The 14331-nt window shown below is 45.9% G+C and overlaps 1 protein-coding gene across 2 annotated transcripts in view; it reads left to right on the plus strand.

Annotated features, from left to right (window-relative positions):
• The window catches only part of LOC309553665 (solute carrier family 23 member 2-like), a 419408-nt gene that overhangs the window by 333030 nt on the left and 72047 nt on the right, over positions 1-14331 (plus strand). For both annotated transcript variants that reach the window (XM_082254993.1, XM_082254994.1), the window contains exon 8: positions 3122-3375. In XM_082254993.1, coding sequence (XP_082111119.1) covers positions 3122-3375 — 254 coding nt within the window. The remainder of the gene's footprint in view (positions 1-3121; positions 3376-14331) is intronic.

Raw genomic sequence — 14331 nt, forward strand, 5'->3', positions numbered from 1 at the left:
GAGGCCACGTAGTTTCCCTTCAGACCTGGTTATAAGTCAGCTGGTCTGAGTGCCAGTTCACACCTATGCGATGCCGGAACCCTGCGAATCCACTGTGGGTTCCTGCATCGCTCCTGACTCGCAGGGAGTTCACACTGCCATATGCGAATCACTAGGGGATGTCAATAAAAAGTTAACGACACCCCCAGATCAGTTCCCATATCGCAGTGTGAACTGTCAGTTCAGACATGAATCGGATCGTATAGGTGTGAACATCCATGCGATCCGATTCTGGTGCGGACCAAAAAAAGGGTCCTGTGCGACTTTGGTCTGAATGCAATGCAAATTCAGTCATACAATCTGTATAGCTGAATTCTCAATGCACAGACATCACATGGGATTTGCAGAGCAGTGCGCTGCGAATCACATGCGATGTCTGACATCGCATATGTGTGAACCGGCACTGAGAGTTTGTGTGGAGCTGGTTTCTAGCAGTGATCAAGATATTTGCATACTGTCTGGAAGGCTCCACTTGTGGACTGTGACCTGTTGGGGAGCTAACCTGCTTAAAGGATTGTAGCTCTGGCTCGAGCTTTGAAGTTTTGCCTATAAGCCTGTCTGTTGCAGAAACTAAACTTTACTGTGTTTGGGACTGTACTTAAAGACAAGTCTGTCGTTTCTTCTGTTTCTTTCGCTTTTATGCTGAATAAAGCACCTTTTACTTTAATTGAACTGTCCCCGAGCTGGCTGGTAACCCCTCTGATCCTGACACAGCCCAAACGCTCCTATTCAGAATGTGCAAGTGTTTCTTTTTCTGACTCTAAACGCTTCTGTCTCTAAATTCCTGTAAATGCCAACGTGTGCATGGATACATAGGTTAACATGTAGGGTGTTTAGAGGCAGAAAAAAAAAAACATCGAAATCGTGTTTGTGAGCTCAAGTGTGCATGAAGCCTAACAGAGTAAACCAGGCATCACTAAATGGTGGACCGTAGTTCACATCCGGACTGGGCCACTGCCTCGCCAGACCGCTGCGGTCCTGCCATTTTGAAGCCAGCTCTCCCCCTGAGCCGTCACCACCGCAGATATCCCCACAGGCTGCCATTAGAAAGAAAGACAGTTCTGGACAAGGGCTGAGCTGGTAAGTTACTTTTCAAGCGGGTGATTGGTTGCTAGGTGGTCTAGGGAATCAATCATAAGCTGATTAACAGGGAAAGTTGTGCAGCTCTGGTGCTCCATTCAGAACTGTCTTGCCTCCTGAGGTCAGCTCTAGACTTCCTGTGTCTGCCGGGCTTAGCCTTGTTTAAGGAAAGACAGGATGAGGGCTATGCCACTGCTGTGAAGGATGGGGAGGAAGTCGGAGGTGATATAAAGGGGAAGGGGGCGCTGAGGACAGGAGTCAGTGGGAGCAGTTGGGTGATAGAAAGGGGGGGCGAGCTTACCCAAATGTAAAGAGGGGTGTTATGAAGCGGGGCTGAGGAGAGAAATGTGAAGGGGGGGGGGGGGTGATACTTTATGAAAGAGGGCTGAGTACCGAAATGCAGAGGTGGGGGACTCGAGTCACATGACTTGACTTAAGTCAGACTTAAGTCACCAGTTTGAGGACTTGAGACTTGCTTGACTAAAATTAATAAAAGACTCAACTTGACTTTGACTGGGTATTCATGACTTGAGACTTGACTTTGACTTGAGACATATGACTCAAAATGACTTTACTTTAAGTTATTAAATATTTGCATTTTCTCAAGATGTGTTCAAGCAAAATGAATGTGCCTGTTATGTTTCTGACACCACAGTCACTTATAAAACACCTCAGTGTGTTCTGATTTTTTAGGACACTGGCTGTTTAACAATGGAAATACTTAACATATTTTTAGTGACTGTGGTGTTGAAACATGACCGGACGAAGGATTTTGAGCTGTTTGGGTATTCAAAGTGTTTCTTTAATATGCCAAGAAAAAAGCACTAAGCAGTTTTGTTAATGTTGAAAATAAAACAAAACCTTTCCTGACCACTAACTTTTAACTGATTTAAAGGTGAAAATTGGGGTAGATCAGTATTTTGACTTGATTTGTGACTTGACCAAAACAAATGACTTGACTTGACTTGCTTGACTTCTAGCAGGGACTCGACTTGACTTGCTTGCTTTTCGCCACTGTAACTGGGGACTTGCTTGAGACTTGAAGGTTAAGACTTGAGACTTGCTTGTGACTTGCACATGGGTGACTTACTCCCATGTCTGCCGAAATGTAAAAGGAATACAGGGGTGATATGAAGAGGAGCCAGGACAGGAATGTGAAGGAGGAGGGGGTGATATAAAAGGGGGCTGAGGACAGGGATGCGAAGGGGGGAGGGTCATATGAAGGGGGGGGGGTGATCTTCAGGGGGGAATGAGAATACTGATATATTAATGGGATTGTTATGTAAGGGATGAAGGATCTGAGGTTACGTTTACATCATTGCAAGCTACGTTGTGCATGTAGGCAGCCCATTAATTTCAATGGGCTGCCTTATATGCAAAAACACAAAAAAAATAAGTCCCTGATCCTATTTTAAATTGCTGCAGCAACACAAGGTTTGGCGTTTGCAGATTTACTCCACATTTGCCGATGTGCAGAGGAGCTATTAGTAATCAAACATGCTATTCGGACCTCTGCAGGAATAAAATTTTACTGACTGGAATTTTGCGAATTTTAATTCAATACTCCTGGAGTAAACTAAGATGGGGATATTATAGAACAGGTTTAGGTTATTCCCAAAATTATTATTTCCTAAAATATCGCACTTCCTAGAGCACAATGTGTGGGGTCACATTCAGCCCTTAAACCCAGAGAGCATTCACAGTTAAGTGACAGATTTTTGGAATTGTTTTATGTGTGTATCCGAAAGGAACAGGAGATCTTTCACCAAATCCAACTACACTGTAATAATACTGAGCTTAATTGTTCCTGAACAAAATGTGATGATTATAAGAATTTCTTGCATTTCCTTTGGGATACAAATGGTATTGTATGAACCCTTCCATAACATGGGTCATCAGATTCAGAATGTCAGTAGGTAAATTCTTACAAATGTTCTAAATTTTTCGTTTTATAAATCGTTTTATAATTTTCATTATTTATACTCCTTTATTTACTTTGTAGGTCAATGGGGATGTCCAACAATCAGCCTTTCCTCTGTGCTAGGGATGATATCAGGAGTTCTGTCCTCCACTGTTGAGTCAATTGGTGATTATTACACGTGTTCAAGATTGTCAGGAGCTCCAATCCCACCAACACATGCTCTTAATCGGGGAATAGGAATGGAAGGGATTGGATGCATTTTGGCAGGCATTTGGGGAACAGGAAATGGAACTACCTCATACAGCCAGAATATTGCAGCTTTAGGGATAACAAAGGTGAATAAACATTTTTAAAGTATTTATATTGTTAAAGATAATTCAGCTCACAGTTTAGAATTGGCTGTTTTGGCAGAGATAAGAAAATAATCCACTCTACTGTCATGTCACCGGGTTTGTTAATTGGCTATGCTCAAATCTATGATCTTTTCTTTTTTCTTTTTTCTATCTTTCAAATGGAGAAGAAACACGCCCTTGTCCTAAATACCAGCATTATTTTTTCTCTTTAATGCTTTTCTTCCAAGTAGTACTTTATTTTGCTCTCCACTACACAATTCAACTCATACTTCTATGGATGGAGGAGCATGTGACTAACTCCCTTTCACTGAGTTTCCTTTCTTCCCTCTTTGCTACCTGGGCTTTGAAGGAAAGGTATGTAGCACCTTCCTAAGTAGGTGCTAGGAAAAAGCATCTATTGCTCCTTCTGCTAAGCAGGGGAGTCTGATTTGCTAGGTTGCCTGTTGCATGTCTCCAGGTGTGATTCACTGGGTCTGAGGGAGTGTCCCCACTGTATCCAATAAGGGAGCTTGTTGGACAGTGGAGGAAACCCAGCCAGTGACACATTGGCTTTTGTGGGAGTCCCAGTGGGAGGCCATTCTTGCAATGCATCCTGGGATTGCTCATAAAAGCCGGGGGGGGGGGGGTATGTGATAGGGCGTCTTTGGCAGGAAGCAGAGTCCAAGGAGGAGGCAGATGGCTGGTCTCTCCTCCTGCTGTGTATGAGGAAGGTGGTCTTGGGCAGTCGGCCAAGTGAACCAGGTGTGAAGCTGAGCTGCAGAGGATCCAGTGTAGCTGACGGTGGAGTTGCTGGCAGAGTCTCTCGGGAAAAACAGTGTCCATGAGTACTGTGCAACTTGCCAAAGGGACGGCCCAGGAAGGGAACCACTCCAGTGAAGTCAGGGGATCAATGAGCTAGCTCACACAGAGAGAAGTACAGTAAAGGGGGTGCAGACTCTGGGGTTGAGCACCCCACCCTCCCACACCTGTACTCTATCAGTGTCCATTGACTAGCAGATATAGGATGAGTCCCTCATAGTGCAGTCGCACATCTCTCCCAGTAAGGAGTAAGTATCTCCAAGGGTTTGAGAAGTTGGATTCATCCTTTTTTATATGGATAGTGTAGGACCCACTGATAATGGGGTACTTTGACGTAGTGGTGGGCTTGAGCACGATATGGCCATATGGTGGGACCAAATCCCCATTTTTATTCATTCATTGATTGCCTTTATAATTGATAGTCATTTCTTTTGCATTGTGTGCGCTTTTTTGTAAATATGCATGTCTCTTGGTCTATAGCTGCACCAGCTTTAGAAATGCATGTTCAGGGTGTGCTCCCCCAGCTCCTTTTTGTTTGTACAGTAAAGAGGGTGCCGTGTAGAACCCTGAAGAATAGGGATAAAGGGGGTGCCTAGTTGGGCCCTGAAGAGCGATTCACAGAGCAATACAAGTCCATTCAATTCTTCTTCACTGCTAGTGACAAGGTGAAGCAGTGGCCTTGTTGCACTCAGTTATCTCTAGACGTCCCAGCAAATTGTGCATAGTTTATTCAAGTTGGAGTATCCCACTCATTCCTTTTCCTATTCAAGTTCTCAAATAAAACTCTAAAAAAACAAAACCCCTAGACTTTTTATTAACTGAGCCAAGCACTTTAAAAATGCTAAATCGTGATGTTGTTGCTATGGGTAACCCAGGGGAATCCGTAACCAGCAGCTCCCAAGGGAGTAGTGCTACAGGTATGTGCTGCTGAGGAGGGTGGCTTTAAGATAACCTGTAAGTCTGGCTTGCTAATGATACCAAACTGCAGTTAAAACATCCTATGCTATGGAAACTGCCAGCTTCCCACACTCTGAATGAACTATATTATGACAAAACCTCATATTGTAATTCCCTAATTAGCACTGAATTTTACAATTTATACAGATGTAGTGACTTTTTTACATGAACTTTAGTTATTAAACTATAATTAAGGGCAAAATCGTTTTTTTTTTTTATTTGGATAGAGGGAAGATAGATTAGAACACCTGTCAGTTTTCGTTGCTTTCTGTGCCTCCATTAGGGATATTTATCCTCTCTAATTGTCCTGTTTACCATATTCATTGAAAGTAAAAGAAAATAACAAATTTTGGGTTGTCCCCAGAAAAGTAATAGAAGATAAATCTTCCAATGGGGTAACTGGTTCTGGTGACCTGGGGGTCCCCAAGGAATTTCCTTAATTTGCAGTGATTTCCTCTCACTTTCTGTTCGGCTATGGGAAAGGAAGTGAAGGGAAATCTCCACAATGGGATACAGATGGCAAGAGGAAAAAAAAAAATCTAACTGGGGTAAAAACCCTCCCTTGCTCTATCCAAAATGAAAAAAAAAAAGTTTTATCTATAGTTTTACTTTAATAGTTTTTTTCTTTTTTTTTAATCAGATGACATGGGCAGCATATTGGGCCTCTCCATTCGGTGCATTCCTTTTTGAAAAAGGGGTGAATAGAGGCAGGTGCTTTATTTTAATTTTGCAGAGTGTCTAATTTTATTTTATGTTTATTTACTTATATTTTAGGTAACATCGCATTTAACAATGTCATGGGCCATAAGATTTGGCCGAAAAAATAACTGAAAATGACAATATACAGTTCTTTAAAAAACAGTTTACGACTTCCGGTTCCGGCGCCGCATGGAGTAGTTGAGCACTACTCAGCTCCCGCGGTGTGACCCCTCAAATCGGCATAAAAAGCCCGCCCGACACCCCCTGCCCGCTCCATCGGCACTTCATCTGCCTAGAGAACCCCCCGGACCCGGCACAGAGATACCTTTTGCTCCGCCATGGAGCGCTTCTTGGAAAAAGCGGCGGCGCGGCCTCCGCCGGGTATGGCCCAAATCGAGGCCGCGACGCGGCCTACTCCGGGAAGGCGCCCGATCCAGCTGCCATGGACACCTCCAAGCAGCCCGAGGAGGGCATCCAGCCAGCTTCTGCCTCACCCTCCACTGCTGCAGACCCTTCTACTGACCGGATTGCAAAGGCAGTGGTCACTCTGCTCACCCCCACCATCACAGCCTCGGTGGAACAAGCGGTAGCTGCAGGCATGGCCTGCATCAGGAAAGAGCTGGAGTCTCACTCCCACCGCCTAAATGAAGCTGAAGGTAGAATTTCCAGCATAGAGGATGAAATCTAGCAGATGCAGGGAACTGAACAGTCCCAGGACAAGCTCAACAGGGTGATTATGGACAAGCTTGAGGATTTGGAGAACAGATCCAGGCGGAGCAACCTTCGGTTCATAGGGATCCCGGAATCCGTTGCTCCTTCGGCTATCCCTGAGCTGTGCGCACGCAAAATACCAGCTGCCTTGGGCCTGCAAGGGATATGTGTAGTGGAACGGGCTCACAGGATGGGGCTCTATTCTGAGGAACGGAAGACCCCTCGCCCCATAATCGCGAAATACCTTAACTATGCGGACAACTCAGCCATCTTGCAGAAATTCCGCCAAACTCCACACTTCCAAATAGAAGGTATGAAAATACTTATCTTTGCAGACTATTCAGTCGACGTCGCAAAAAGACGCAAAGCTTTCCAGAACGTCTGTTCACAACTGCACAACGAACGTTTAAAATTTACCTTGGCCTACCCGGCGACGCTACGCCTTCGTGCCCCGAACGGCAGCCAACTGTCCTTCCAGGACCCCTCGGAAGCAGAGAAATTTGTCCGATCCCTACATCATGGCGACTCGGGTCAGTCATCTACATCTAAATCGTCCTCCTTCCCCAGACCTGATCTACAACACAGCCCACGGAAGGAATCCCCAAAAAGGCAGCGATACGCGGATGTGGTTAGCTCTGGCCGCTCTGGACCCCCTCACTGATTTTCCTCCTGCCTCCTCTGTGCTTCCTTATGTTTCATGGGACTTCGGTGATCTTCTTCCGTGACCTGTCCCTGGATGACGCCTGCCGTCCTGCGGCAGATTCCGTAAGCCTGCCCTCCACGAACTGGAGATAGTTAATGTGTTTATTACATGTCGATTATAGTTTTCTAATCCCCTAATGTTTTATGCTCTCCTCTCTATGTTCCACATTTTGTGCCATGGCTGCACCTTGCTCTGTCGTTCATCGCGACCCAGGTCTCACTTCAGACACGATCGTTTACAGGGCTTCATCCGCCCCGTGTCGTTTCTGGAGTTACACTTGGGGAGCTGTGCTCTATCGCACACACATGCGGAAAAAAGTGAAGTCGATGCTATTGTTTTGCTATGTTTATCTGTTCTATAGCTTTCGTTCCTTCCAGTTTTCCTATTCCTTGTCCCTTTGGCCTACCCCCCCCCAAAGGTCGTCACCTCTCGAGCTTTAGTTCACACATGGAGCTTCCTTCTAATACCCCTTTAGCTTTTCCCAACGTGCTCTGGCGAAAATATCTCGCATATTTGGGCATGGTACACCATCATTGTCATGCATATCGACCATTTTTGTATGAGAAATGACGCTGATATCCTGGAACGTTAAGGGTCTCAGATCCCCGGCGAAGAGGATGAAAGTCCTGCGGCATCTTAAACGCCTCCGGGCAGACATAGCTCTTCTCCAGGAATCGCATCTTCCGGCGGAAGATATGAAACGCATGGAAAAGCTCTGGGTGGGTAAGGTGATAGGATCAGCTGCAGTGGGCCGCAAAGCTGGTGTCCTCATTCTTTTCCACAAACGTCTCTCAGTGGAGATCTTGTCTGTGGATACGGACGGGGAAGGCCGTTATGTCTCTGCACATGTTTGTATTAACAGTAGGGAATTAGTCATATCCAATGTGTATGCTCCTAATGTATTCGACGAGTCCTTTTACTCGTCGCTATCGACACGAGCCCTAACCCTGCCACAGGTTCCGCGTCTGCTAGGGGGCGACTTTAATGCGGTTATGGACATAGTTATGGATAAATCCCTGCACCCTCAATCGTCCCGCTCCCGCACGACAGATACTCCTACACCCCTGACCACACTTGTGGACTCTCTATCATTGACTGACGTGTGGCGACATTTCCACCCGACCGACCGCGAATTTACCTTTTACTCTCACTCTCACAAGACCTTCACGAGGATTGACTATTTTTTCTGTTCTGACTCTCTCCTACCGCTGATTCAAGACGCAAACATTCATGAGATGGCAATTTCTGACCACTCTCCCCTAGCCCTGCCCATTGACCTCGCGGGCTCCCCGACGGTCCCAATTATTTGGCGGTTTCCCTCCTTCTTAGCTAAAAACGCTGACTTCCAGTCTTATCTCGAGCGTGAATGGCAGAACTACTCAGCATCCAATGCAGCACACTCATCCTCCCCCCATCTATTCTGGGAAGCGGGCAAGGCCTTCCTAAGAGGCCGCATAATTTCTTATGCAGCAGCGTACAAAAGACACGCCAAAAGCGGTTACAAAGCAGCGAGCGAACGTTTACGCGCGGCACACAGGCACCTAGTTCTCACAAATACCCCCAAGGCCACAGAAGCCTGGCTTCTGGCTAAGAAAGCTTTTGATGACTGGGCGGACAAAGTGGAACGCATCCACACTGCTCATTTAGCAGCGTCCTTGCACAGATTCGGCAACAAAGCGGGCAAATTGTTGGCGAGAATGTGCAAGGGTCGGCCTTCTCCCATGCACATAGGATCTCTTCGAGATCCCTCAGGCTTAGTAGACTCCTCTCCCGAAGGCATGCAATGCATCATGAGGGATTTCTATTCTTCGTTATATGGGCAGGAAGACGTTGAGGAAGTGGCGGGTAATATGTTTTTGACAGATACAGGGCTTCCTATTATTGACCCTGCACAATTACGTATGCTAAACGCACCGATATCGGCCGAAGAAGTTACACAAACGATACGTCACCTAGCAGCTAACAAATCACCTGGACCTGACGGTCTCACAGGGGAATTTTACAAATCTGCCATACCATGTTTGGTTCCTACACTGGTGGCGGTCTACTCCCATATTTGGGACGGTGGGCCTTACCTGCCGACGGGTAACCAGGCTATCATTAAACTGCTTGCAAAAAAAGGGAAAGACCCTCTAGAACCAGGATCGTACCGTCCTATATCTTTACTCAATCTCGACGTTAAAATTCTATCAAAAATCATTGCCTCACACCTGGCGCTTATTATGCCGACTCTAATACACCCAGCCCAATCCAGTTTCACCAAAGGACGTTCGGCTACGGCAAACATCCAAAAGGTGTTAATGGTGCTTGAACAAGCCCGCACTCATCCCGACAAAGACTTGGCCATAGTAACGTTAGATGCCGAAAAGGCATTCGACAACGTGAACTTCAACTGGTTGCGGAGGGTCCTGGACACTATGGGGTTCAGGGGCCCATTCGTACACCTGATTACCTCCATGTACGCTTCCCTGACTGCTAGACTGTGTGTAGGTGGATCCATGACGGACGACTTTAGACTGTACAAAGGAACGCGCCAAGGGTGCCCCTTATCCCCGCTGCTCTTTAATCTGGCGATGGAACCCTTATCGCGTTACTTTTCCACCAAGGCACCCCTACATGGTGTTAGTGTAGGGCGCCAAGAACTCTGGATCTCCCTGTTTGCGGACGACGTCCTCCTTTTCACCTCTCAACCCGCTGCTGATATACCCACAATAGTATCTACCTTCGACGCCTTCCGGAAATGCTCGGGCCTTAAAATAAATTACTCTAAGAGTTAAATCCTTCCCTTGGGGTCTGCCACACAACGCGCTTGGGAACAAAACTCCCCCGTTACGATTGCCTCACATTCTATCACATATCTAGGTATAAAGATCGGAAGAACACCCGCCTCCATTTACACCCTTAATTACCCCCCGCTTTTTGCCAAAATTAAAGGGGAACTGGAAAACTGGAGGGATCTACCGCTGTCTCTCTTGGGGAGATGCCATTTGATAAAGATGGTCAGTTTTGCACGCATACTGTACTTTTTACAAACCTTGCCACTACTGATCAAGCACAAGGATGTACAGGAGCTCTCCAGGGCCTTCTCTCGTTTTCTGTGGAGAGGGAAGAGACCTCGCATATCCTCCAAAAAGCTGAGCCTCCCCAGGCGAGACGCAGGTATCAACTTTCCTGACATACGACTGTATAACTTGTCATGCTTGTTGAGGGTGGCTTTGGACTGGATATCCCGGACTTCTCAATTCTCAAATTACGAATTGGAGTCCCAGATGTCCGAGCCGTTCGATCTGGCAGCACTTCTCCATGTCAGATGGGCTCAACTCCCTCCTGACCTGCGATATAGCCTGCTCCTATAGCATGGAGGGAGATACGTAAGCTGCTAAAAACACCACTGCACTTTTCCAAATTTGTACCGATCCGGGGAAACCCGGCCTTTCCCCCTGGTCTTGATCACGAAGTTTACAATCGTTGGAATCTAAAAGGACTGGTCACCTTTGCCCAACTCTGCAACACCCAAACAGGTCTCTTACTCCCTATTTCGGACACATCCAAAATGTATGACCTACCTGCCTCCGATTACTTCTACTTGGCGCAATGTCGCCACTATATCCGAAATACCTCACCCAAACCTGATCAGAGATTCCGGCCTACACTTATAGACTCTCTTATAGCCTCGGGCAATTATACCATCTCGGACATATACAAACCCCTCTTGCAATCGTGCCCACCGGCTATCTTTACGTCATCCGCAAAGAACTGGCTCAAAGATTTTCCTGGAGAGGACACCCTACCCAAGATCGTCAGCGGTCTTCGGACCACTCTTGGACTCACCCCTAACTCTATCTGGAAGGAAACACAACTCAAAACCTTTCATAGGGCGCATATTGCATTCCTCTCGGATAAGTCGGTCCCGGAAGCCCACAAATGTCCTCACTGCCTTACTGAACGCCCGTCCCTTTATCATATGTTTTGGGACTGTCCATCTATTTCACCATTTTGGGACAAAGTTATCACCTACATTGAAGCCGTCACCAAATTGACCATGCCAAAAGACCCTCTTCTCTTGCTATTCGGCTACTGGGACAAACGTCTGCAGAAATGGTCGAGCACATCAGCCGATTCTCCCCGTCTATGGATCCTTACCACTCTGCTAGTTGCTAGACGACTGATTTTGAAACATCGGATTACAACCACCCCTGCCCTCATCTCCATGCTACAGCCAGAGCTAACCACACTTCTCTCCATTGACCGCATCAACATGGACACTACGTCCCCTTCTGCCAATGGACTTTTCCTAGCAAAATGGAACATCTTCCTTATGCACCTGTCCAAAACCTTAGACGACCCCCCCCCCCCCTGATGATTTTGCATTTACTATACGTGACCCCACAATTCCCGTCACCTATGCCGACATGGGACTCACGTAAAGTATGGCCATTGAGTTCTGGCCACCCCCCCTCCCTACCCACCCCCCCTCTCCTCCCTGGACTCTCCAGCCACCATTGGCTATTGCTTTGTAAAGTTCTTGTGTGTATCTGTTATATTGTCTGACTTGTTAAAATGCCAAAAAACTTTAAATAAAAAAAAAAAAAAAAAAAAAACTGTTTACAAGTATACTATTGGAACAGGGCCTAGAAAGAAGTCACAGTGAGCACCAGGATGGACAGCGGTTGGTTAAACATTGATAGGTAGAGATGGAAAGAGTGGAGGCCCTAACCCCAAGGTTTTAACTGATATTTTTAATCAAGTGGAGGATACAAAATCAATTGGATGGTCAATAATTAGAAATCAAGTGTAGCACTGCCCCCTTGATGACTGCTGGATTTCACACTTACCGGTCCCCCTGGGTTACCAATAGCAACTTTGACATCCACAGTCTATAACTTTTGTTTTAAATTTGACAATTTTTATTGGGTTTTATTTTTTACAGATACAGACCAATTAAACCATAAAAAAAATAATACATACATCAGGATAAACAACAAGAAAAGAGAAAAAAAAAAAAACCCAACACAGGGGCCTTCGAGATACATATCTCTTCGAAGGGGGTTAATATCCTAGGGACATACCCCCCTTTCTGATATGTCCTCAGGAAGTGTCTTAATTGAAAAATACTGAAATAATCCAGATCAACATCTGGCCATTCCGCAATCTCTTCCTGTGTAAGTATTTGCCCCTTCTTCCATATATCATACATACGAACTTTACTGACATGTGCCAAACTTCGTACCTTTGCGCTTACACATCCTGGAGGGAATTCAGGGTTCCCTAAGATCGGTATCAGTGGGGATGGGCTGGGGGATATCTTAGAGAAATGTTGAATACGTCTGGTTTCCCGTATTGTCGTCCCTATAGTAGGATGTGCATATACCTCGTCCGCAGAAGAGTATATTGACCATGGTGCAGGAGGGGTCATTTGGCCCGCCTCGTTTACCTCAAGCCCAACCCATCGTTTAAGGGCCCCATTGCAATTCCAGTCCACTACCCGTGTCAAGTGAATAGCTCTATAATACCTACGAATATCCGGTAATCCTATCCCCCCCCCCGGTCTTTGGGGAGGTGCAGGGTCTGTAACCGGATCCGCGGGGATCTTTGAGCCCAAATGAAAGAGCGGAACATCGTCTTAATCTGCTGAAAAAAAGTAGACGGAATTGCAATTGGTAGGGCCTGCATTATGTATAGAATCCTAGGTAAAACATTAATTTTTAGTGCATTACACCTACCAAACCAAGTTAAAAATAGCTGTTGCCAGCTTCTCAGGTCTCCCTTGATCTTCCTCAATAAAGGTAGAAAGTTTTTCCTATATAAATCTGAGGGGCCTGCTGTAATCTGGACCCCCAAATATTTTATCGAGCGCTCCAACAGAATGGGAATGATGTGCGAAATTGGAGTTCCTCCTGTATTGACATAGAAATGCTCAGTGCCGACGACTTAGTAAGATTAATTTTGTAGTTAGCTAAAGCTCCGTATTCTCTGAGTGCCTCCAGTATATTTGGGAGAGATACTATGGGATTAGTAACGAAAAATATGAGATCATCTGCAAAGGCAGCCACTTTGTGCTGCTCACCAGCAACCCACATCCCTGATATATTGGGAGATCTACGTATTGAACATAGAAAAGTTTCAAGTGTTAAAATGAAAATGAGAGGGGACAACGGGCAACCTTGCCTGGTCCCGTTCGATATTAAAAAAAAGTCCGATCTCCACTCATTCACCCGTACAGCTGCTGATGGATTAGCATATAATGACAGAATGAATGTTAACATCTGTGGACCCAATCCAATATATGACAGGGTGGCCTTGATGAAACTCCAGGCCACCCTGTCAAATGCTTTCTCCGCGTCAGTAGAGAGCATCACCATTCTGTTACAGGAAACATGAGCTGCATGGATAATATCTATGACCCGGGTGGTATTGTCCCTTGCTTCACGCGACGGAACAAAGCCCACCTGGTCATAGTGTATTATATGTGGAATATAAGGAATGAGGCGATTTGCAAGTATTTTTGCTAAAAGTTTTGTGTCGCAATTCAGGAGAGAAATTGGGCGATAACTGCCACAGAGAAGGGGATCTTTCCCCTCTTTCAATATAAGCATTATATACACCCTCAGTGAATCTAAAGGCAATGCCAAGCCATCCCGAAGAGAATTCATATGCCCCAAAAGGGGGTGTATCAGGTGAGACCTGAAGTGTTGATAATATAACATTGTGAGTCCATCTGGACCCGGAGCTTTATGTGTCTTAGCCTGGGATATTGCAACGGCCAGTTCTGTTTCTGTAATCTCTCCTTCCATTGCAAGTGCTTGTTCCGCAGCTAACACCGGCATACCAGAGTTTTGAAGGTATGATTCAATCCGTTCTAACTGTTTATTTTGGTTTACTTTTCCATTCCCTTCACTCTGCTGATTATATAAGGATTGATAGAATGTACGAAATTCACCTGCAATTGCCGATGATGTGGACACCTCTCCACCTCCCGCCCCCCTAATACGGGGGATGTGCGTTTGTTGCCTAGGTCCCCTCAGGGCCCTTGCCAACATCATCCCTGGTTTGTTTGCAAATTCAAAGGA

Source organism: Pelophylax lessonae, assembly GCF_965119305.1.
Source record: "Pelophylax lessonae genome assembly, chromosome: 4".
NCBI classification, from domain to species: Eukaryota; Metazoa; Chordata; class Amphibia; order Anura; family Ranidae; genus Pelophylax; species Pelophylax lessonae.